The sequence below is a fragment of the Silurus aristotelis genome, assembly GCF_946808225.1.
Source record: "Silurus aristotelis genome assembly, chromosome: 4".
Taxonomy (NCBI): Eukaryota; Metazoa; Chordata; class Actinopteri; order Siluriformes; family Siluridae; genus Silurus; species Silurus aristotelis.
The window spans coordinates 12,988,431-13,012,872 of NC_139577.1; the positions used below are offsets into that span (position 1 = coordinate 12,988,431).

The following is a 24,442-nucleotide window of genomic DNA, read 5'->3' on the forward strand; positions in this document are numbered from 1 at the left end:
TTTCTAGTACACATGGTGTTTTGCACCTACTCGATTGCTGCTGTTTTGCACAACCTTTTGTGTCTATGTTTACAAATAACCTTGTTTACAGTTCTCTTTTTTGCACATTGTACTGTATAACATATAGAGCAGGTTCACTGGTTGGCGCTATTTAGTGTGTTGGGCACGGTCTCGTGTTGTCTGTTGTCTTGCACTGTTTGCACTTGGTTGCACACAATGCACTTTATACGGTTAGGACGACTTACTTAGTCCTTAGCTCTGTGTTCTGTTATGTAGCTCTATGTTAAATGATGTAGCGCTATGTTGTTTTATGTAGCACCAGAGTTCTGGAGAAACATTGTCTCATTTCATTGTCAGTTATAATTGATTAAAATGACAAAAGCGTCTTGAAGTGACCCGAGTTACATTCAGTGCTGCAGAACAGCAGCAACACAAATTAGTTGATTTCATCACTTACACTATCATCTATCATTCAACATAATTTGGCAAAGTACATGTACTGTTCACTAGGCATAAAATCAGCAATCACATCATATCAAAATCTTGAAGCGAGAGAAATATTTACCGTAATTTCCGGACCCAAATATAAGCCGCACCCACTGAATTTTATAAAGATTTTTATTTTGAACATAAATATGCTGCACCTGTTTATAAGCCGCAGGTTCCTACATTGAAACTAATGAACTTTACACAGGCTTTAACGAAAGACAGTGTCTGTTACAAGGCTTGTATCTAAACAGTAGCCTACCAAAAAAGTCATTGTTCACTGTCTTCCTCCTTCCTTTCACAACTATTTCTCTTGGGAGTTTTTCTTTTGGCATCGTGGTGCGTTTAAAAATCACCATCGGTGAAGCTTTTCTCCGGATGGCGTGCAGCTCAGAACACAGGTGAAGTGCTTTTTTTCATGCCCGGGTGTTTTCAGCGTGACGAATGATTCGCATTTCCTGTAGACAGTCCGAGTGAGCGGCAGGTCAAATGTCAGAGGAACATTATCCATATTTATGATGTTGTGCGGCCCGATTCAGTGGGAGCGCGATTTATTATAAAGAATTTTATTGGTTCACCTAAACCCGTTCGGCAATTTCATTGGTCTAATTGTTATGGGGTTTAGTTTTTTGGCTTGAAGCTTGTAAAACCGGGAAAAACCCAGGAAAAATCCATAAATTAGCCGCTTCATTGTTTAAAGCGTGGGGAAAAAAGTAGCGGCTTATAGTCCGGAAAATACGGTATATACATTCCTACTTGCTAGCACTTTATATTTAGACTCAAATCAGTGGGTTTGCATTTCTCTCATCACGTTTATGGGCGAGGATATGTAAATGTGTAAAATGCCGATACAATAAATAACCCTGATAGACAATGTTTTAAACGCGATTTTAGCAGTGGCGGGCGGTCAAAGCCTTCTCTGCTGGCCTAAACACCATCAGAAGCACTGACCTACATTTACAACCTAAATTCTGATATTTGTTTCATGAAATTGTATTCATTTATTTCCAACAGTCTATTATCTTCATTTCGTAGTGCTTCTCTTGGCTGCATTGCTTCCAGTACGTGTATGTTATTATTTTTGTCCAATCAGATTTCAGCCTCTATGTGTTGCCAAGTCAATCTAATCTGCCCAGGGCCTTCAAAGTCTGTAGTGCTGGCCTTTTTATCTTATTCTCTATTAGAAATAAATCTGGTTCTTTAACCAATCAGATTTCAAATTCGCCTCACACGGCCAGCTGGCTGGCCCAGAATAGTCCTAGTAAAACACATCTGTAGCGCTCTGCACACATTAATACATCTAAATTAGACTTTTTAATTCCCACAATAACTGACGGAGGAAGAGAAATTGATTTGGTCTTGGACATTCTTAAAAATCCATTATCAAGAAAAGCTAGACATCGTGAGGAGAGGTCGGCCAACCCCGAAGCTAGCTAGCTTGTCTCAGCCTGGGAAAGGGTTTGTTCACCACTTCCAGAACAGTGAATACGAGCGGTACCACTGCACTACAGCCTCTGAGGAGCGGTGCAGATTATGAGTCTGCATCTCTGGTGAGTAGGTTGTATTTTATTACAAAAATGTCATGTTATTAGACAAATATTATTTCTGAACTGCTCCAGAAGATGTGGGTGGCACAGTTGTGGTTGCAGTGTAGAGGTTTGGAGCTTATTGCTTTAGTAAAAAAGTATTCACCCTCCATATGTGAAACTTTTTCTCTGTAATGCCACGCGTTGTTTTATTGCGTTTTTGTACAGTATTGATGGTATAATTGCGACATGATAGTGGTGGTATTAAGAGGTGGATTAAGTCCCCACTGAAGGCCCAGGTACCAAATGCACAGCCTGCTACTGGATTTTAGATACATTTTAAAAAAGTGTTTAAAATAGTGTATAAACTGAAAAGTATGAAGATTTTCAAGGCAGGTTAGGATTAGTCACTGATATTGCAGAATAAGCATTTCAATAACAGTACATGACCATTTACTGTAGGAACTATGATCAGATCTTTTTCTTCTTCATTCGGCTGCTCCCATTAGGGGTCGCAACAGCGGATCATCCGTTTCCATACCCCCCTGTCCTCTACAACTGCCTTTTTCAAACCAACTACCTGCATGTCTTCCTTCACCACATCCATAAACCTCCTCCTTGGTCTTCCTCTTTTCCTCCTTCCTAGTGGCTCCATCCTCAGCATTCTCCTACCAATATACCCCATATGTCCCTCCTCTGTATATGTCCAAACCATCTCAATCTCGCCTCCCTCACCTTGTCTACAAAACATCCTACATGCGCTGTCCCTCTAATAAACTCGTTTCTAATCCTGTCCTCGCCGTCAACCTGCCCATCACCACTGCAAACGGGAAAGGGCTCAGAGCAGATCCTCGATTAAATCCAATTTCCACCTTGAAGTCTGTCATTTCCACTGCACACTTTACTGCTGTCACACTGTCCTCATACATGTCCTGCACCACCCTCACATACTTCTGACACACCTATCTCATACAATACCACAACTCCTCTTTTAACACCCTGTCGTACACTGTCTCTAGATCCACAAACACACAATGCAACTCCTTCTGACCTTCTCTATACTTCTCAATCAACAAACTCAAACCCTCAAATGTTGCATCTGTGGTGCTTGTCCTCGGCATAAAACCATACTGTTGCTCACAAATGGCCACCTCTTCTCTCAGCCTGCACATCTGTCTTATTCTTAAAATTGGTATCAGCACATTCCTTCATTCCTCAGGCATCCTCTCACCTTGCAGAATCTTGGTAAACATTCTGGTTAAAAACTCCTCTGCCATCTCTCCTAAACATCTCTATACTTTTACTGGTATGTCATCTGGGCCAACCAAATTTCCACTCTTCATCCTTTTAAAAGCTGCTTTCACTTCCTCCTTACTAATCATATCCACTTCCTGCTTCACCTGCTCCACATCATCCAACCTTCTCTCTCTCATTTTCCTCATCAGCTGCTCAAAATACTCCCTCCACCTTCTCAACACTCTCCTCACTAGTCAACACACATTTCCATCTGCATCCATTATTGCTCTAACTTGCAGCAAATCCTTCCCAGCTCGGTCCCTCTGCCTGGCCAATTGCTACAAATACTTTTCTCCTTCCTTAGTGTCCAACTTCTCATGCAGCTCCTCGTATGCCTTTTTCTTTTGACTTTTGCCACATCCCTCTTTACCTGCTGCCGCATCTCCTTGTAATCATGCCAATTTTTCTCATCTCTCATCTAGTTCTTTTTTTAGTCTTCACTCTCCTCCTCTTCTTCCTCACCTCCAAAGCCATCCTACAGACCACCATCTGATGCTGTCTAGCTTTACTTTCCCCTGCCAACACCTTACAGTCTCCAAGGTTGCATCTCCTGCATAGAATGAATTCCACCTCGCATACCTTATACGTCACCCTATGCTCCTCCCAACCTTTTCACAAAATCTACCACCATCCGCCCTTTCATATTCCTCTTCTTAAGGCCAACCCATTACCAGTCATAGTGCCAACATTTAAATCAGAGATGTAAATCCCCAGGCTAAATAAACGGCTGTGCTTTGTCACAGAACATTCAGAGGCATGACACACTACAAACAACTGATATAATGAGTGAGTGACTCAACCAAACAAACACAAACATGACCTGCGTAAGTCTAAACTTCACCTACTTAGCGAGATTGTTTACCAAATTGAATCTTTTTAACATAGGCTAAGTATCTAGATCTCTAATTTGATGTGGTAACAATAGAACACAGGAAGGGGAGACGGACATGCGAACTGAATGCCAGCATAGTGCACTGACGAATGCAATGCCATGTCGCATTATAAACTTGAGTAGAAAAAAACATCAGCAGACGCAGAGACTGATCAGTACAGAACACACACACACACACACACACACACACACACACACACACACACACACACACACACACACACACACACACACACACACACACTTTCACAAACAGTCACAAGGACAACGCCTTTCGGGTGCATGTTACAGAAATTTCCAAGCTTTTTCCACTATACACAACACATGCCCTTTTAGAATAAAAGTGAACCTGTGGTTTAGGGGCAATAAACATAAGCTTCAGTTATAATATTTACAGTAATTATATTTTGCCACCACATTACCAGGATCACAATGTTTCGATATTGAATTTGACATCTGGAGACAAGCCACATAAGAGGTTATAGGAACATCTTCCAAATCCACCAAAGTTCAGACCCCAGACTCATATCCAGTTACTATCACTATGAGCAAGATCGTATGAAACATTCTGTGCTTCCTTTTATCTGCTTTAGCAAATACAAAATATCTGTATATTTTTTTACGAGTCCCCCCCCCGTATAGAGTTTGGTAATCCAATAGGATTTTCACTTTTACATTCTGTGGCAATTTCCAGGAAGTTTGGGTTTTATTCCACGAAACCACAGTTCTCCTTGTGCTGCCAGCATTCAACAAAAAGGCCACTTGGATTAACATGGGAACAAGTTCATGTTTGTTGAATACAACAGGTTTATTAACAATGTTGGTTTAAAAAAAAATAATAAATAATAATAATAATAATAAAATATAATCGTAAAGGGGGAAAAAAAAAAGCATTATTAATTGTGGGTACAACCATTCACACACCAGACAAACCCTCATGGAGTCCCAACACCAAGCCTCAGCACCTATAATTTCATATCATAATCATGCTAGGACAAACCAAAAGCAGTAATCCTGACTGTATGGACACACCACATTCTTTCATTATGTAATCTAATGACAGGGGGATAAAATTAGTTCCTGTATGAACATACAGTGGAAAAACACTAACAGAACCCTGTACTTTTTTAAAACACATAAAAGCCTGTTAGTTAGGTACACATTAAAAGTAACTTAAGTAGGCGGTCTCCTATGGACTAGATTTGTGATACTTGCCATAAATTTAAGTTACAGTGAGATGGGTGTAACAGTGACCTGCCACTCAAATGTTAGCGGTATATCACTTGGCTGCATTGTGTTTGTAGAAAACTTTTTCAAGAGGTTTGTCTTGTTGGGTCCTTAAGTGCTTTGTGTGTGGGTTGTGTATTTTTTATTTTTTTTGGTGTGGTGATCTCAGCCTTTGTGCTTTGTTGCTGTTGCCCAGGGAGAGATGAGCTCACTGCAGCTGTGGGGCTGTTTTGATCAGGCTGTGAGTGAGTGAGTGAGTGAGTGAGTGAGTGAGTGAGTGAGTGAGTGACAGAGCAGAGCAGGAGAAGAAGCCGTAACACAGTCTCGTAATGAGATTACTAAAGACTAAGACTAAGCAGAATTAGTAGTATAGAGCTGATGGGCAAGATGCATCAATTTTTTTTCTAAAAGTACAATGCAAGATCAGAGAAAACACTTACCCCATCGTCTTCTCTTTGGGGGTTGAGCCGGTTATACACAGCCTCAATAACACTGTGCCTGTAATTATTATAAAAAAAAAATAAAAAAAAAAACATTTTCAGACAAGCGTCACTGTTCCAGGTGTTTAATCTTCCCAGACAAATTCAATAAATATATGGTGATGAATAAAATCAAAGCTGTAAAAAAAAACAAGAGGATGCTGGGAATGCAGAACACAATACAATTAACAGTGTAGGTATATAGAATATAATGTAGGCACCTCTGGCAAACTTTTAGCACACTAGATTTAGGTGACCACGTTTGTGTAAATAATTGTGTACTGCATGTGAATGCTCACTTGCTGGCAAGGCCTCCCCCTGGTGGAAGGTTGGAGATATTCTCTGTGGCAAGGTTTCTCATGATATGTACAAGATCAGGAATTCCCTCTTCCCCTGCTTTCTCGATGAGTTCTTAAAAATAGAAATAAAAACAATAAATACATTAAAAAAAAAAAAAACACACACACACACACACATGAACACATGCCAGGCTGAGATCATGGGACATCCCTTGGCCATCGGAAATGACAGCCAGAAGACATTTCACAAGCAGCCTTACAGCACCTGGGATAAAAAGCATTTTGGGTATAAACTTGGTGAATGGCAGCTAACAACATCTTGTGGAGGGAGTGCGGGAGAGTGTGGAGATGGGGACACAGTTAAAAAGGGCAGGGGGACTAAAGAAGGATACCCCTTACAGCTCAGTTGGACTGCTCTGGGCCTGCTGCCAGATAGATGTTCAGCCAGCACATTCCTAGCTTGAGGAGCATTGCTGACAAATCCCTAAGGCCCTCTCAGCACGCAGCCAAACATTACCACAACGTTACCCCAACTATGACCCAACATTTAAACCCATGAGTTTACATAATCTGCAAAACTACATTAAACACGCATATGCTTGCCAAAGTATGTGCAGCACGCAAGACGGAACAGGGAAGGGTAGTCAAAAAGAACTAAAAACAAAAGCAGCGCTGTCAAACTGTTAAATTATTTTAAAAGGCATGGTTGGGCAAGTAATACAGTTCTTAGCCCACCCCGTGGGCAAGTGAACGTTTCAGTACTCTGCATAGTCTCATGTGTGAACCCGGAACAACTAGTGTAATTTAAAGTATGACAAGCTGTTTAGCTAGTTAAGCAAATTAGCACTGCCCAAAAGGAAGCAATTATTTCTTACATTTCCAGGGACATCTCTGTGCAGACACAGTCCTTATTTTATCCTGTCTCCAATATAGTAAGTGGCAAAAGCAAGACTCTGGCTGAACTTTTAGCTAGGAGTTGGTGAGTTCTCACATTACACATAACCGATGTTCTACTATTCTTGCATGCATGACTGTTTTGCACTGCGCTGTTATGTTTACTTCTAGGCTAGGCGTCCATGCGACTTTCTTGTTTTAAATTAAAACTGTTCTTTACTGAGCTTAAGAATGCATCCTTCAATAATTTGTAACGTAGTTAAACAAGGTGACAAGAGGCAGGTAGTGTGTGGAAAGTCGTGCCACCGTGCAATTTCTTAACAAATGAAGTGTGTTGCTTTGAAATAGTAGTCATCATGTAAAGATGCTTTAAGAATGTCCACCGAATGTTTTCTTTCTGATTTCCATCAGATTTATGGAATCTTTGAAGCAGCTACTGCACCTACTTGTCTGCCAACACAAGCCTTATGTGAGCACTAAACAAAATACACCAAAAAAGATACTCATACTCCTAGACTGGTTAACACATTATAGCAAACGTTCGGTTGTCAAAGCCAAGCACACTGACCACAGTTCTGCAGAATGCGAATCAGCAAGGAAACTATGCATGAGGTGACTGAATCCAGCTTTAGGTTCTCTTTTATAATTTTGCATTTTCTCTCAGGCTGAGCAGTGAGTGGCTGTGTGAGCTTAGAAACACAAGCAGAGCCGGACAGGCACTGAGGAAGCTGGAGGTTTTTTTTTCTTTTCTTTTAATCTGCCTCTCCGAAGCACCATTCACCTGATGAGCAATAAGAAACTTCCTGCCCTGCTGTGTTCTTCAGGCAGGGTGCTGCCAAGTCCGTAAAACTAAATGATCACATAACTACCAAGTGTAAAAACTTATAATAAAAAAAAAAATCTTTATCCAAATCTGTTTGACCCTTCTGAAATACACAATTTTAAACACACACGCTTTGTTCCAAACCACTGAATTGAATAGAATGAGTAAATAATATAAATCAAAAGTACTGGTGGTGTGAATTTGCGGCACAGCCTAAACAACTTAGCCAACCATTCAGCAATTTTTTTCCCCCTGATTAGAACCATGAATCAGCAAATAACACTGATTAGGGGCCCCCTGGTGGTTGTGGAGCACTGGACAAATGGCTTTGTTGCTTATTATGTGTAGCTGGCTCTGTAGTGTCATTTCAGCACAAATGCCCTCCAGCTTTCAGTTCATTCACAAAAAAAAATAAATAAATGTAGACAATGAGACAAACAATTAGCTGATTTTGCTTTTTTTTTAAGACAGACATCCCATAAGCACTGAATTGCTTCGAGTTTCATTCTGTGGGCAAAAAAAATTAAATAATAAATAAATACTCACCTTCCACACGAGATTCGAGGAACTTATCCAACTCCGCGTCTCTTTTCACTGCTTCTTCTGATACTTTGGGTGCATTTGGCAAACACACTAACACAACACTCATATTATCTCGACTTCCCTGTAGGGAAAAGAGAAAGTGAAAATTTTCTATTTAGATACTAGAAGAGCAAAAAGATTTCAAACTAGGAAGATGAAAGGAATAGTCCAGAGATTTTCTGCCTAATGCTAACTATTGTTTAGTCAACTTTAGGCATCTATCAAAAAGTGTCACTGAAACTAGAACTTGTGCCTTGTGGTCAGGAGTCTAAAATTAAACCTTTCAACCCTACAAACTGCAATTAAGAAAACTGCCTTGGGATAAGAAGAGAATTTAAAAACCTTACATGATAAGTCTACATTTCTTTTGTTTTGTTTTTTTTACTAGAAAACATTTTCACTCTGCTAAAGCAAGCATTACTATCTTCAGAGTTTTACCACTGATTAGAAAATTCAAAAACATTAAAAAAAAAAATGTATTTTACACAAAATGTAAGCAACTGCCATCCTGCCTTTTGACTTCCATAATAAGTGTTTTAATAATTGTGTTTTAGCTCCTTTTGTAGCGTGAGGAAACATTGAAATTATGGTCTGAGTTAATCACACTTAGAAAATAGGATGGATGAGAAGGACGGGGGGGAGGGGAAGCCCTGAAGTACTGCAGACTACAGCTTCTAGAATTATACTATGATAAAAAAAATAGAGAACTCCCAACAACAGGAAAAAAGCTCATCTACCTTGTGCAGGCATGTGTCCACCACCTCATTGCACACTTTTTCCAAGTCATCAGACACCTCCAGTCTGGCACGCACAAATGCACACAGCTCCTCGTTACTCATCACGTCCCATATACCATCACAGGCCAGCACCACAAACTCGTCCTCATCTGGTACACGGGGAATCTCAAATACCTCTGGCTCGGGGGAAACCAGCTGCTCGGTGGGGCCCTTTCCCTCCACACACTTGTAGTCATAGTCGCCCAGAGCGCGCGACACGGCCAGAGAGCCGTTCACGCGCTGGATCATGACAGAGCCACCGGCGTTCTGGATGCGCTCCTTCTCCCGTGGATCGCATGGCTTATGGTCAAGTGTGGAGAAGCGGACGCGCGCGTCACGACAAAGCAGTGCGCGCGAGTCACCGCAGTTGATGAAGTACATATGCTCAGGTGACAGCAGCACAGCCACAGCGGTGGAGCCGCTCCGATCCAGGCCGTTGCGCGGGTCGGCAAAGCCACGCATGTGCTCGTCGATGCGCAGGAACCCGGCGCGCACGCCGCTCTTCACCGCCTCTACACTGCGGCCTAATTCCCCAGCTGGTGCCGCTGCCACGATGTGCTCTAGCAGATGCATGGAGCAATAGTTGGCCACACGCGAGCCTGCATGCCCATCGTACACAGCAAAAAAAGACCAGTCGTCAAGGCCGTGCGGTAAACCCACAGTGGCCGTATGTGCATCCTCCATTTCCACACGCCATCCTTGCATACTGCTCAAGCCATAGCGCAGGCCGTTGCCTTCGCCGTGCGCATTGTGCTTCTCAGTCTTGGGCTTGTCTAGGAACGCCCCCATGACTTTCACCGCCGGCTAGGAGAAATACACAAAAATAATTAAATAAGGACGAGCAGGTGATTAAAACATCTAGACTAGTTTACCACTGTAAAGCATTAATGTGGACAGCTAAAGGCAGTTCTGTTCTCACAACCTGTTGTCTAAGAGGCTATGAAAAACATTTGGTTTGTAACCTCAAACAGCTTATACAGTGTGCAGCAAAGCGCTTATCTGTTTATCTAATCGCTTGAGGCTAACGTGACAATGTAAACAAGTGTGTTAAGGTAAATAAGCAGTATACTAGAAGGGTGTATACTATTTACATAAAAGGAGGCGCAAACAATAAGCATTGTATTAGTGTGTTTACATAAATAGAACGATAAACAATCTCGAGGTACTGTGCAACATACTGATTTGTAACAAAAAAAAAAAAAAAAAACCTTGCTTATCATTATTTAAATGTTATTGCAAAGCCCATATAAATAATTTTAACATGCAAAAAAAATTACTATTTATTTTCCAACTGACTTTTAAACAAACATGCATTACAGCTATACAGCAATAACTATAGTAACATCTGCATGTAGACCACAAGTGCACATTCAGTGAGCGTCAGTCCTTTAGACGACTACACTACGAGAGAGATTATAGTAGGCTTGCACTACACAAACAAAAGCAAATGCACATAGGATTTGCTTTTGAATCATGAATCATCAGGAAGATGAATCATTCTTCAATATATTTTCGAAATTGGGCGATTCCGTGTTTGGCAGACAACAAGAGAACAGTACAAAGGTGAATAGTCAAAACAAACCGTGTTGGCGTGTATTACAGAAATAAATGAAGCAGAGGAGCAAGTGTCATCATTGTGTGAAACAAAGAAAGATCACTGATAATATATTACAGCTCATATTGGAATGTACTGGACTTTGCTGTCATTAAAAGAAAGGGTCACATTGAATCAGTGCAAATTGATACTGATACCTTTTTCCTAAACATTAATCAGACTGCTCTCAATCACAACTCCCACCATACATGTGACTTGTTGAGTATAAAATCCCCACATATCACAAGTGTTGTTTTTTTTTTTTTTTTTTGCTTTTCTTTTGGCTGAGTACTTTTGGTGGCTTCCCTAATTAATGTAGTTAACTCTTTACTATAAACGTCAAAAACAAACATAAAAATTCAAATTTTTTAATTAAAGTGTGTGTGGGGGGGGGGGGGGGGGGTGTAAATTAACGATTTACCTTGACAAAAAGTGAGGGCACTATGATAGGTTCAACACCAAACCTGATTTGTATTTATTAGTGGTGCAACGGATTACATTACGTGTTTTGAGTCAGGGATCGGATGATTTTTCGGATTGGCAAAGCTTTTGAAGTCCTTCCGCTCCTCCGCTAGCCGTTAGTCACTGAACACCGTGCTGTTTTGGGTATTTACAAAATTACTTAAAAAGCAATACTGGCAGTGGAAAAGAATTTATTTCGTCTTACAATAGTTGAAAAATTAAGATTAATCCACAAGGTAATAATAGAGCGATTAATCTGCGGGTTATATGATCTGTACAGATGGACGGATCAAATCCATTGCACCCCTAGTATTTCTGCAAGTCTATTTTTTCTTTTTGGCCAACACAACTGATGGACAGTGCACAGTTAGAAATGTGTTTTGCATCATCTTGTGTTAATGTATGTTGTTTCATCTAGCACTTTGGTCCCGTATACAGCTAAAAAGAATGACTTGACACAAATACAGTTGAACGCTTATAACTAGCCTTATATAGTAACCTTGATCTATAAGCATTGTGCAACAATGACACGATAGAAAGATTCCAAGTAGCAAAGCAAAGTCATAAGCAGAAATTCAGCACAGCACTAACTACAGGAGAAATCCGTAGCAAAAGTTTGCCTCTCCATGCATGTATGGTCTTGTATTTCTCCCACATCATTCATCACAGACTGATTAGCATCCTACAAAAGCTCATACTACTTACACAATGATTAAATCAAAGGTGGGTAAACAGAGTTAAATCAAACATGCTAGAGAAAACACCAAATAGGGCTGAAATCTAGCCAACAAGCGCACTCCTGGAGCCCCCCCAAAACCCCATCACAATGCAAAAAGTGCAAACTGAAATATTCGTTTTCGACTACCACTAGACGTTTTAAGCCTAAACTTTGAACTTGTTCATTATATAATAATTAATATTTAAATGTTTAACCTGGTCAATCTTCTTACCTAATATAAACTTCTTATAAAAGAAAAGCACAATATTAATTTTTATTTCAGCATCCCTTGGGTCCGAATTAGTGAACATGGAGATTTACAAGAAATGCCTTCTACACATAGCTAACCAGAACCTCCCACACTGAACTGAAACCGCATTGGACATGTGTATATATAAGGATTAGACTCGTTTCCAACAGACGGTATTCTATTAACGCCAAACTGAAAAGCTCTGAGTGAAATAAACATGTTGAGGTTCCTGGCTCTGAATCCATGAAGTGGGTGTACCTACCAAAATTCCTACTGCCTCTGCAGAGTTTTTAAACAGTGAGGTGTTGCTCAGATAAAGAAAAAAACAAAAAACACTAAGGAGAACACATAATTATTAATTAAAATTAAAAAGTACTCCCTCCTGTCAATAAATATTTCTAAAAAGAGCCCCTTCTCTTGTTCTGAGGCTTTTCTTACCAGCAGATGTTCTGTCCATTCAGGAATGACAGTCCAACTCAAGTGACCTCACTGTGTTGAAACTCTCACGAGGCAGGATTAAAAGAAAATGTTTTGATGGAGCTAAGAATACATCCCAGCAGACCGAACAAAAAATAAATAAATGCATTCGAATACTGTAAGACACTAATGTCATTCTCCCGTGCTGCACATGATAAACAGCAGTGAAAATGTTTACTGATGATACAAACCTTTAATTCAATAGAGCGCAGACTACACAAGCAAAGCGGTATTTACACTTAATTACTGACATACAACGAAAACATAAAACAAATCAGCTCATTTCACCAAGACAAAATATTCAATAGTACTAAGAAGTGGTTGTGACCTAAAGTCTACATACTGAAAGCTACTAATCCAAACAAGTCAGCTTCTATGTTTCTGCACACACATTTCCACCACTCACACACAAATAGATAAATGATAAAGCTATCATAGCCACTGTCACACCAGACATTCAGATTGTATTCCTTGGTGTGGCCTTAGCAGACACAAGAGCGAAATAAATGCATTTGAAAAAAATACTTCAATGTAAGCAGCTCCTGTGTTTCACCATCCAAACAGGCCATAGTCCCACCTTCTTGTTTTCTACTGGCTCATCATATTGTGCTTCTTGAATTCACAGGTCAAAGTTTATCCAAATAAAGAAAAACACATTCCTCTCCCACGTCCCATGTCCTTTTCATTTCAAAGAATTGGCTTTTCCTGAAAGAAAGTGTGCTGGAACTTACAGAGCAAATAAAGCATCATTTTAAGGTGCCTCCTGCATCTCCATAGAATTCTATTCTACATATATTTTGGCTGGTGTACACTATGTTGGTGGGGTCAAAAACTGGTGTGTGGAGGTTACAGAGTACAGACATACATTGCTGATACTTTCAACAGGCATTTAGATGGATCCAAAACATGTCACAAAACAAGAAGTATTATCGGGCCGATTTTTGCCATTTTTTAACTATTCGGCCGATTGTGCTGCAAATCAAGCAGATTATTAGGCAGGCGCATCTCACACACCAAACCAGGCATGTACATTCTGCACTTGCATGAGGGAGCATAACTCTCTCATACCAGCAGGTGGCAATAGTCTGTATTCTGCATCCGAACAAAGAAACCGATCATTGCTAACAGACTCCTGCAGCGTTATTTAATCATGTCTGCTAAGCTGCAAAGACAAGACCAAGAATGACAACAAGCGTGTTTCGGGGTTTTTTTTGTGTGCTTATTCGCTAAGATAATTAGCCAACCGGATTCTCTATCGCCAATGAGCTCTAACACTGCTCAACATGCAAAATCAGACGAGAAACAGCTGATGCTGACCAACACTTGAGTCGGCTTGAGCACAACATTTGCGGAGAGAATGAGTAACATTTGGACTGAGAGACAATGAGAATAACATTTGGACTGAGAGACAATGAGAATAACATTTGGACTGAGAGACAATGAGAATAACATTTGAAGAGAGAGAATGAGAGTAAAATGTAGATGACTAATTTTGAAATATTGGTATCGACCAGAGGAAAAACCCATATCGGCCGACCTCTAACAAAAGTATACCAGAAAACAATAAGGATCCTTATTAACCTGAAATGGCACAATATTAACTGTCACACAAACTGTAACTGATGCAAGGATTTTTTACATTCCACTAGAAGAATGAATTTTCTCTTTATGCACCATCATGTTTCAAACTTGAGATCAAACATATCCACTGTATCTAAAACCAGACAGGGTACCACAGCATGCTATAGACTGTTGACGTGACCATTTCTAGGTTTGGATGTCAGCATATTTTAGCTGTGTAACGTCTGTAAATAATGGAATAAACAATAACCAGCAAACTAATAGAAATCTGAAACCTAAGAAATCTATTGTAACCATTTTTAACTGAAGGAAACAAAAACAAAAAAACTCCTTGGACTATGAGATGAACAATGGGGCTTTCCAAAAACCTCCGTGCAACTCTGCTACTAGGCTAGTTTGGTAACCCTAGCTACAAATAATCACTTGAACAATGCAGATGTATGGAAGAAATACCTACTGCTGTTACAGTAGAGTCTAAATAAAATTTTTAAAAATACAGAGGCATTTCCAATGCAACTAATTACACTTCAAATTGGGGTAAGAACAAATTTAAATAATATTAAAAAAGTTTAATAATTTAGCTTAAAATAATAAACTACCCTCTACCAAATTAGAGAACACATAAAAGGCCGACCTATTTAGACAGTGAACAATCTTATTAGAAAATTAATAAAATTACATCAATCTTGAATCCTTTTATTATATCATGTTCTTAATCTCTCTTCTCTGATTTGTTGCCAGCTTTACCCAGTCACTGAAATATCTGCACTGGTACTACTGGCATGTTACACAAAAAAAAGTTCATTATTCCACAACACAATGCTGATAGAAGCATCAACAGACAGACTGCCAATGTGACTAGCGTACATCCTACACCAAAACAAAAAAAAATATGCCAAATTAGCAGGACCAAAAGTAACCTTCAACCAAGCTCTGTTTCAAGCAAGATATAATATACCTAACCTAATATCAACATGTGTACATGTATAGACATTAATCTATTACACAACCAGTTGACAAACAGAATATTTCAGGGTATGCACAAATAACATTTGACCAAATATTACATTCTCAGGAACTCTGTGCAACATGGCACAGTTTACCTCAGAGCACATAAAACTTCAAGCAAGTGGTTCTATATCGTTGTTTTCATGTCAATTTCTTTTTTCTTTACCTTTAGAATAAGCACATACCTTGTTGTGAACTAGTCGTCATGACAACAGAATTGCTGTTGTCTTTGATCCCAATACCAACTTCTCTACTGTGATGTCTGATGCCAATAATGACACCACGGTATGTAAAGAAGCACTGATAAAAAAAAAATTAAAAATGATTGATAAATTTCACTCTGCTTCATGTTCTCTAGTCCTGGGTAATGTTTCTGTCTCTTCATGTTCTTTAGTCACTACATGCGACTACAGACTAAAATCAGTCTTTAAGCATGCATATGTTTAGTCATTCCGCTATGAACTAACGATTTAAAGATCAGCATAACTATTTACCCATCATAGTATTTGTGTTACTACCCAGTAAGAAAACATAGAACACCTAAAAAATATTTGTATAAAAAATTAAGTGTTTGTGATAGAAAATGAATTTTTTACTAAATAGGACACAGGTGATTCTTATGCCTGTTCCCAGTGTAGCCTCAGATTTTCAAATCTTGACTGATAGCATTGGTAATTTAGATGCTTTTCTGTTCAATACAGCCATAGTAAGTGTATAATGTACTATATTCTTAATGTTCAACCTAAGCCTGTGTGGCCATTTTCTTATAAAACCTCTCTTCTAAACCAGGCGTTCCCGCCCACTACCGCTGAGTAAATGTTTTTTTTACACCATTCGGTGAAAACTCTAAAGATTGTTTTGTGAAATTCCCAGCAGTTTCTGAAGTGCCAACATAAAGCCACAGGGATCACTCCTTTTCTTCATTTTGTTTGATGTGAACATTTCCTAAAGCTCTTAACCAGTATCTGTATGGTTTTATGTACTGCACTGTTTACACATGATTGACTGATTATATAACAGGTGCAACAGTACACAGAATTCACTGTTTTGTAACTCGGTTTTTTTTTTTGCGGTTCGGTTAAATTATTTTATAATATTTTATACAAAAAAAAATTATAAATCAAATAAATGCAATAAACATTAGTATATTGATTAAATTGAGTAATCAATAAAATTGGCACAAATTAACAAAATGAATTACACAACTTAATTAGCAAAAAATGAAATTAAATAATGTGCGCGTGTTTTACATGTAACATTAAATTTTATAGAGATGTGTTCTACTTAACTGTTCTAATTATTTCAGCATACTATGTCTTTATTTCTTCCATTCTTTATTTATTCACTCTCTTTTTTAGTCAGGATTTGACATAGCTTCCGCACCGGGTCAAAAAGTGAATGTTTTATTTGAATATATATATATATATAAAATACAAATTTGTCATTTAAAATTTTGGACCCAGCCCTTATGGTACTCTAAACAATATGTCACTTTAATCCCGTAATGTGTTTTTAAAAAATGTATGAAATTTGTTAGTGAAAACATAGTTTAAAATTTTATTCCGAACATTCGGTCCCGCTGCGGATTCCCGCAAGTTTTAAATTAATCCGCAATTTGCTGTTAGTTAGGTTCCAAATGGGAACCCGCAAATTTTCTGAGCCGCGAATACTGGACCGCGAATTATCGTGGGATGACTGTATACCACAGCAACATGCATGTGGCTCTTAAAAACAATAAAAGACTGCATGTTTTCGAAACTTTAGCAATCTGTTCTGAGAAAGTGTGTCAAACACGTGCACTTATTTATTTAATTAAATCGAAAACTCTGGCGCCATATAATTGCACAAGCGGACATCGCAACTGCGATACCTAGTTATAGTTTGAGGTTATAAGAAATATTAACCTGAAATAATGTGAGATACTTCAGAGAAGCAAAACGTGTCTCACAGGTACTTTGCATTGTGATATGTAAGACAGTGAAATACTGTTCAAGCCTATTCCACACAGTATATCTATAGACATCACACATAATTCTAATATAGCTCAATTACATTTGTACCATCAATAAAAAGATCTCACTTAGTGAAACAAACTGTTTATAAATACAGAGCCTTCTAAACAGTTGCCAGTATTCCCAGGAGTGCATTACAGCAAGTTCAGTCCAAAGTCAGCACGTTCAAGGCTCAGAGATATAAAAAGCCCAAAAAAACCCAAAAGCTATATCATGTGACCTATAGGCCTCTGGAAGCAGAGACTACTTACCTTAACTAAAGTTGAGATGTTTGGTCATCATTTACAGTGCCATGTTTTGTGGACAACAAAGCAGGTCACTCAAAAAAACAGTTAAGCATGGTGGGGGAAGGTCATAATTTCAGCCACCACCGAACCTGTGAACACGCTATTCTTTGGGACAGTGATTAACTCCAATTTACACCAGAATATTCGTGAGAAAAATGTCAGGTTTAAAAAAGGAAAAGAAAAAAAAAAACTGGGTCATTCGACAGGATTACGCAATCCCAAGCAATACTAATTCTTCTCACCGAGTAAATTTACTGTTGGTTAACTATAAGACATTAAAATCATATGTGCAGAGGACATACATTACAGACTGCAACTGAGTTTTTCTTTAAAATCGTACCTTTGGCGCATGTAGTTCAGCATTACTAACCACCATAAAAGATCTAGGCTTATACACCTACACGAGCTAGCCATGTTTGGCGGCAGAACAGTGACTGCAGCATCAGTGGTTTAATTAGCACAAAAAGTAAACCTGTGGATCTTGGAGCTGACCATGAGCCAGCAGTGTATTCAGGTCCAAACACTGCCAGGTCAGTAACACCAAAGGTCTTAACTTTACTTCTGGACTAGCTTTCACTAGACCACAACAGAAAACAATGTTCTACTGCAAATTACATGAAACATTTATAACTGAGGTTGCTCCACAGATCTAGCAAAAGCCCTGGCATGTTTTTATGTTCCTAACTAAATATACCACATACAAGTTACTGTTTATACATCGCTTTATATGACTGCGTTAAAGCTAGTAAACCTCTCCATCTATTCCTTTCAAAAAGTAAAAACATACTACATAAACAAAACTATTGGGATGCCCGACTTTTCTAACCATAACTTTTGTTGGAAAAGTTGGAGGCACACAATTGTATGCAGTAGCATGACATTTTCCCTTCACTTGTACTACGAGACCCAAACCAATGTCCCTGTGCACAAAGCCATGAAGAGCTGGCTTTTAGGTTAGAGTGGATGCTCTTGAGAGTCCAAATCAAGAAGCTTTTATTAGCGTTTCAACCATATAAAGCTTATGCAGTACACAGTAAAATGAGACAACATTTCTCCAGAACCCTGGTGCTACATAAAACATAGAGCTACATCACACAACATAGAGCTACATAACAGAAAACAGAGCTAAGGACTAAGTAAGTTGTCCTAACCGCAAACAGTGCAAGACAAAAGACAGCGCAAACAGACAATACAGGACAGTGTAGGACAGATCACAAAACACATAATAGCACCTACCAGTAAACCTACTGTATATGTTTACAGTACAATGTGCAAAAGAGAGAACTATAAACAAGAGTGTATTTGTAAACAAACACAATGTTGAGTAAAAACAGCAAGAGCAGCAATCAACAGGTGTGCAAAACAGAATATGTTTATAATAAAATCATAATATAAAATTGGTGTTGCTGAAGACATGGATGTGTCTAATGCCCTAATGGCTTAATGAGCCCAAATCTCCACAAGCACACTCCAAAAAGTACAGGAACATCTCCATGGAAAGTTAGAGGTTGTTATAACAAAAAAAAAAATGTAGAATACACTTGGAATGGGATATTCAAAAAGCACATACAAATCCTATGGTCAGTTGTCCACAAACATTTGTCCATATAAAGTATATGAATCATATCGATTCAAAAATGTATATTCACAAAAGCTCCTATAGATGACACTTTTACCCATCAGCACCTTTCAAGGTTTTTATTGTTCATAATTGCTTTTCTTTAACTACAGACTGTCACACTACTTTTATATGACAAACCTTAATATTTGGTTAAAATAATCATTGTTTTAACATGGACTTTAAATCCTAACAAATGACTCTGTAGACTTGATCTATTTTCTTACCCTGACAAAAACACACTGTACAAAAAACTTAGACATTTTCTTAAAAATAAAATATACTGAACTACCAGCTCCTGAACCAGCATTACCTATTGTTTAAACAACACTGATTAAGCACATAAATAAAATTCTGTTCAAATTTTGTATGCATATATACACTTGCTAACAGTTTATGACTGAGTTTTTTCCACTTCTGGATCTCATTAAGCTAAAGAACAAGAACCGTGTTGGTTGCAGACGGCCCGTCCATAGTCCTACCACAATCAAACAAAAATGCTGATTTGTAAACCGAATCAACATTTTGAAATGACAACTTCTGCCTCAACTCAAGCGCCACCAAAAACATGTGGTCTGAGGTGAAAACACCACCTCTTTGAACAAACCATAAGACATCAGAGCTGTCAAACTTCTGCAAGCACCAACTGTCAAAGATCGGTCTTAATGTGTTTTTTACACAACAGAATGGACGAGAATCTTGCTGTGCATAATCTGCAGCACTGTATCTCAATAGAGCATAATAAAGTCTAAGAACAAGAAGGGCACATATACACTATATGGGCAAATTCTTCCCCAAACAGTTATCACAAATCTGGAAACAGACAATTGTATAGGATGTCTGTGGATGTGGTAGCATTAAATTGTCCCTTTACTTGTTCTAAGAGACACCATGTGTCCGCAAATATTTGTCCATGTACTGTAACTACTTTAAAAACTGCAATTGTAGTCCAACTGCCATAGTTTGCTGTTCAATGCAGCTGTTACAGAAGATACACAATCATGAGCTAATGTAAAAAAATTCACATATCTGCACTAGTGGTTTTAATGTAATGTACTGAAAGACCAAACAAAAAGCTAAATGGAAATAAATTCCAAAGTATGACCAGGTTTTTAACAACACCTGACCATCAAAGTTAAATGTGCTTGTCAAACATCATATTCCAGATTTATTCTTCATTTGCTCTTCTGATGCGGCTTTCCACTAGATTTTGAAGTGTAGCTTTGGGGATTTGTCTTTTTCGGTCTCAAGTATATTAGTATATTTGAGCACTGATAGTTATTGGATGAAAAGGCCTGGGGCACAACAAGCATTTCACTGATAAGGTTTGTAGGCAAAGTATGTCCTTATTTTACATAGACCTCATATTTTGCACTGTCATGCTGGAACAGGTTTCTGCCCCTTTGTTCCGTCGAAGGAAAACTAATGCTACAGAGGCATTCTTCTACACCTGTCAATGATTTCCAGGAAAACTACAGGGGTGATGGTCAGATGGCTTCAGAATATACTTTGGAATATATTATAAATGACTAAAAAATAGCAAAAGAATATAATTGTGTTCCAAATTAAGGACAACTCGATACAAAAATGTAGTACTTTCATCGTTAGCACTGATACTATCACTAAATAGAACATCTTTAAGCAGCATCAGTCGACTTTGTCTCAATATGAGCATGATATATACACCCTGCTGCACTGATGACTGTCATGTTAAAGGACAATAATCCAATTATTACAGTCACTAAACCTCCTCTTAATCTAACATGTAGTCAAATACTCATTGCTTTAATCGCAATTATGATTAATTCACTTCCCTTCAGATTATTTTTTCGATATACCCGAGAACACATTTCCCAAACAATATGGACTCAAGAAAATGCAATTTAAGAAACCGTTATTAACAAAGACAAAACTAGGCACACACATGGCTTCCTCTGTTGATGGGTCACAATATTATTTTCATACAAACACAAGTGTTGGTTACTTTTAGGCTACAGTTTGAGAAGTACCAATGTGTTATTAAAGCATGTTGCACTCAAAACTTTGAGGGCATTCATCTCAGACACACTCGCTTCCGGGAAAAAGTATACAACTTTTTATTTGATTTGCTCATTGTTTACTTCGCTGGTGAGCCTACACTGAAATAAGGTCCGGGGCCAAGGTCTTTCAACTAGCCAAACTTTTTAAAACCACCACCACACCTGACACAGTCAACACGAGTCAACATGAGTTGTATGAAACATCTAGAAATGAACAAGTGAATGAACAAATAAAGTGTTAATTTGAATTTCTTTAGCAAGTGGGTTATCTTTTCAGGACAATCTGATAATCTGATATGGTACATAACATTGCTACAGGCAAGCTTGTTGGGTTCAGAGTGTTTCCAAATTGCATAGTCATGAAGATTTTCCTAAATGGGAAAACCCATGAACTTTTTTAGTGATACAATTCTATACTAGTATAGGAATACGAAAGGGGCAAATGTGCAATCACTTTATCCCCCCCAAAAAAAGGTTTACCGTATTTTTTCGGACTATAAGCCGCTACTTTTTTCCAACGTTTTGAACCCCGCGGCTTAAACAACAAAGCGGCTTATTTATGAATTTTTCCTGGGTCTTTTCCGGTTTCACAAACTTCAAGCCAAAAAACTGAACCCCATAACATTAGACCAATGAAATTTCCGAACGAAAAAAAAAAAAAAAAAAAAAACGCACCTCACCTGTGTTCTGAGCTGCACGGCATCAGGAGAAAAAAACTTTTTTTTTTTTTTTTTTTTTTTTTTTAAACGCACGACGATGCCCAAAGATAAACTCTCGAGAGAAATAGTTGTGAAAGGAAGGAGGAAGACAGTGCACAATGACTTTCTTGGTAGACTTCTGCTTAGATACAAGCCGTTGTAGCGCGTTGAGTCTGGGTCATGAGATATCTCTAACTCCAGTTGCAACAGAAATCATATAAATCACAGACAGGTTTCCAAAACTCGTGCTTTTTTATTTTTCTTGGCAACAGCATTACGGGTTAGTCAAAGAAACTTAGAAATGAGCATCAGAAAATAATAAGGACATATTCCTCGGTCTCCACACATGCAGTAATAGCAGAAAAATGCGGCGCCAGGCTATTCCCAAAATACCGCTATGCTCCTAAAGGAAGCGCAACATTTCACCCGTTACACCGTGTAACAGACACTGTCTTTCGTTAAAGCCTGTGTAAAATTCATTAGTTTCAATGTAGACAGGTGCGGCTTATTTATGTTCAAAATAAAAATATTTGTCGAATTCAGTGGGTGCGGCTTATATATGGGTGCGCTTTATAGTCCGGAAATTACGGTAATTTGACCATGGAAAATCAGATGCCTTTTACAGCACAACAATGCACTGAGCAGCTTCTGCAAAAATTGCTGACAAAGTCTAAACCTTGAAAAACATGTAATCAAGAATATGCAAATTTTTAAAAAATCAAAAACACTATTCAAGTAAAGTATATCTTTCAAGTCTACAGAAAATCCTTTAGGCAAAGAAAAGTACATTCATTAAATTGCTAATTTAAAAAAATAAAATAAAAGTGCATACTACAAATAATAATAATAAATTAGGAATGCAGAACACAGGTTTGGGCACAGCTACAGCTCAGTGGACTACAGACCAGTCATCTGGCATGTGATGTCATAAGGCAGCTTGTCTGAGCATCTGCGTCTCACACCCACTAAACTATAAATAACCTCATCTAGGATTACACATCACTATTCCGTTCTTTGAGGCCTCTGGCCATATACACCGTTTTCAAACTCTCGCCTTTCAGCAAAGGAAACTGCATTTCCTCTGCACAACTTCCACAGCCTTGCAACAGGGTCTAGCTGGAACAAATAGTCCCCAACCTTTTTTGCACCATGGACCGGTTTAATGTCAGACAATATTTTCATGGAACGGCTTTTAAGGTGTGGCGGATAAATACAACAAAATAAAATTTGGTATTTGGTACAATTGGCATAAAAACTGGTATTTTCTAAATATAATAATAAACGTGAATCCACTGTATTGTCATTTTGCTAGCTTGGGGGTTTGAATTTAGCGGTAATGTATTATGTGTTAGTGGCCGGAGCAGCCTCTTTAAGAAGGCAGCGGATGGAGGTAAGACATGTAAACGAGGCCAAGCATCTTCACATGCATCAAAAGTGAGTCATAGACAGATGTGGTGGAGAGAATCCGGTAATTTTTCCAAAATAAAACATAGTTCAGAATCCGATAGGAAATAAAACGGAAATAATGTAAGTTATGTATTCTTTCTGTGCGGCCCGGTACCAATTGTCTGGGGGTTGTGGACCACTGAACTAGACTATAAATGTACAGGTGGACATGGACTTGGTGTCTAACGTGTGCCCTGGACAAACACGTTATCCTCTGAAGTGTTTGGTATTAAAACAAGGTAGTGTATTGAACACCTGTGCCCTGACTCTAGCTTCAGCCCACTTTGATCATGCTGCATAATTAGCATCACAGTAGCCTGAAAAAGAGCAGACAATAAGAACTCATTGGTTATGAATGCAGGTGGACTCAGAGAGCTCCTTGTGTTGAAGCAGAAGACAAACAGAAATTCAATATATTCAGTCAGGACAGGAAATCTAACAAACCTTTGAAAGCCTTTCCAATAAATAGACTCAAAGAAATCAGCACAAATGTATACACCTCATTATCCCTCATATTCACCAATTACATGTTAACCATTGTAGTAGATGCATTAAGAAAAACTAAGATGTGCAGGTTCAGCCTCAGTGCTGTGGACATGGAGATTGCCTCTGACGTTTAACCAAGTTCTGTGTTGTACTGTCTGTGAAATGCTACCGACCCATACGCAAAATCTGTTTCTTATCAGTGGCAGAAAATCAAATGCAAACCAGACAACAAACCTATGCTAACTCCATTCCTTCTATAAATAACCTCTTTATTGTTTCCAGCAACGTCTTTCCAATAATAGTGAGTCATTTAATGGCTTCAAAATGAACTTACCTGCCTTTATATAGGCATGCGTTCAACAGCTGTGCATCCAGGTGATCTGCCGCTCTTACAAGACCCCCTACATTCCACTGATCTGAGCAGAAGAGGCCTACATAGTGTCGAGATGTACGCCACTGCAATGATGTAACCACTGGACCACTGTC

The 24,442-nt window shown here is 38.6% G+C and overlaps 2 protein-coding genes across 3 annotated transcripts in view; both read right to left on the bottom strand.

Annotated features, from left to right (window-relative positions):
* LOC310725217 (uncharacterized protein) overlaps positions 1–24,442 on the bottom strand; it is a 222,464-nt gene that overhangs the window by 181,769 nt on the left and 16,253 nt on the right. The window lies entirely within an intron of this gene.
* ppm1ba (protein phosphatase, Mg2+/Mn2+ dependent, 1Ba) overlaps positions 1–24,442 on the bottom strand; it is a 39,523-nt gene that overhangs the window by 2,813 nt on the left and 12,268 nt on the right. Inside the window, exons 1-5 of one of the 2 annotated variants that reach the window (XM_083540065.1) lie at positions 24,291–24,411; positions 9,242–10,084; positions 8,469–8,586; positions 6,206–6,317; positions 5,868–5,925 (exon numbers count right to left, since the gene is read on the bottom strand). In XM_083540065.1, the coding sequence (XP_083396191.1) occupies positions 5,868–5,925; positions 6,206–6,317; positions 8,469–8,586; positions 9,242–10,069 (1,116 nt within the window). In that variant the 5' untranslated portion in view covers positions 10,070–10,084; positions 24,291–24,411. Of the gene's footprint in view, positions 1–5,867; positions 5,926–6,205; positions 6,318–8,468; positions 8,587–9,241; positions 10,085–24,290; positions 24,412–24,442 lie in introns of those variants that run through there. The other variant, XM_083540064.1, reaches the window with a different exon arrangement.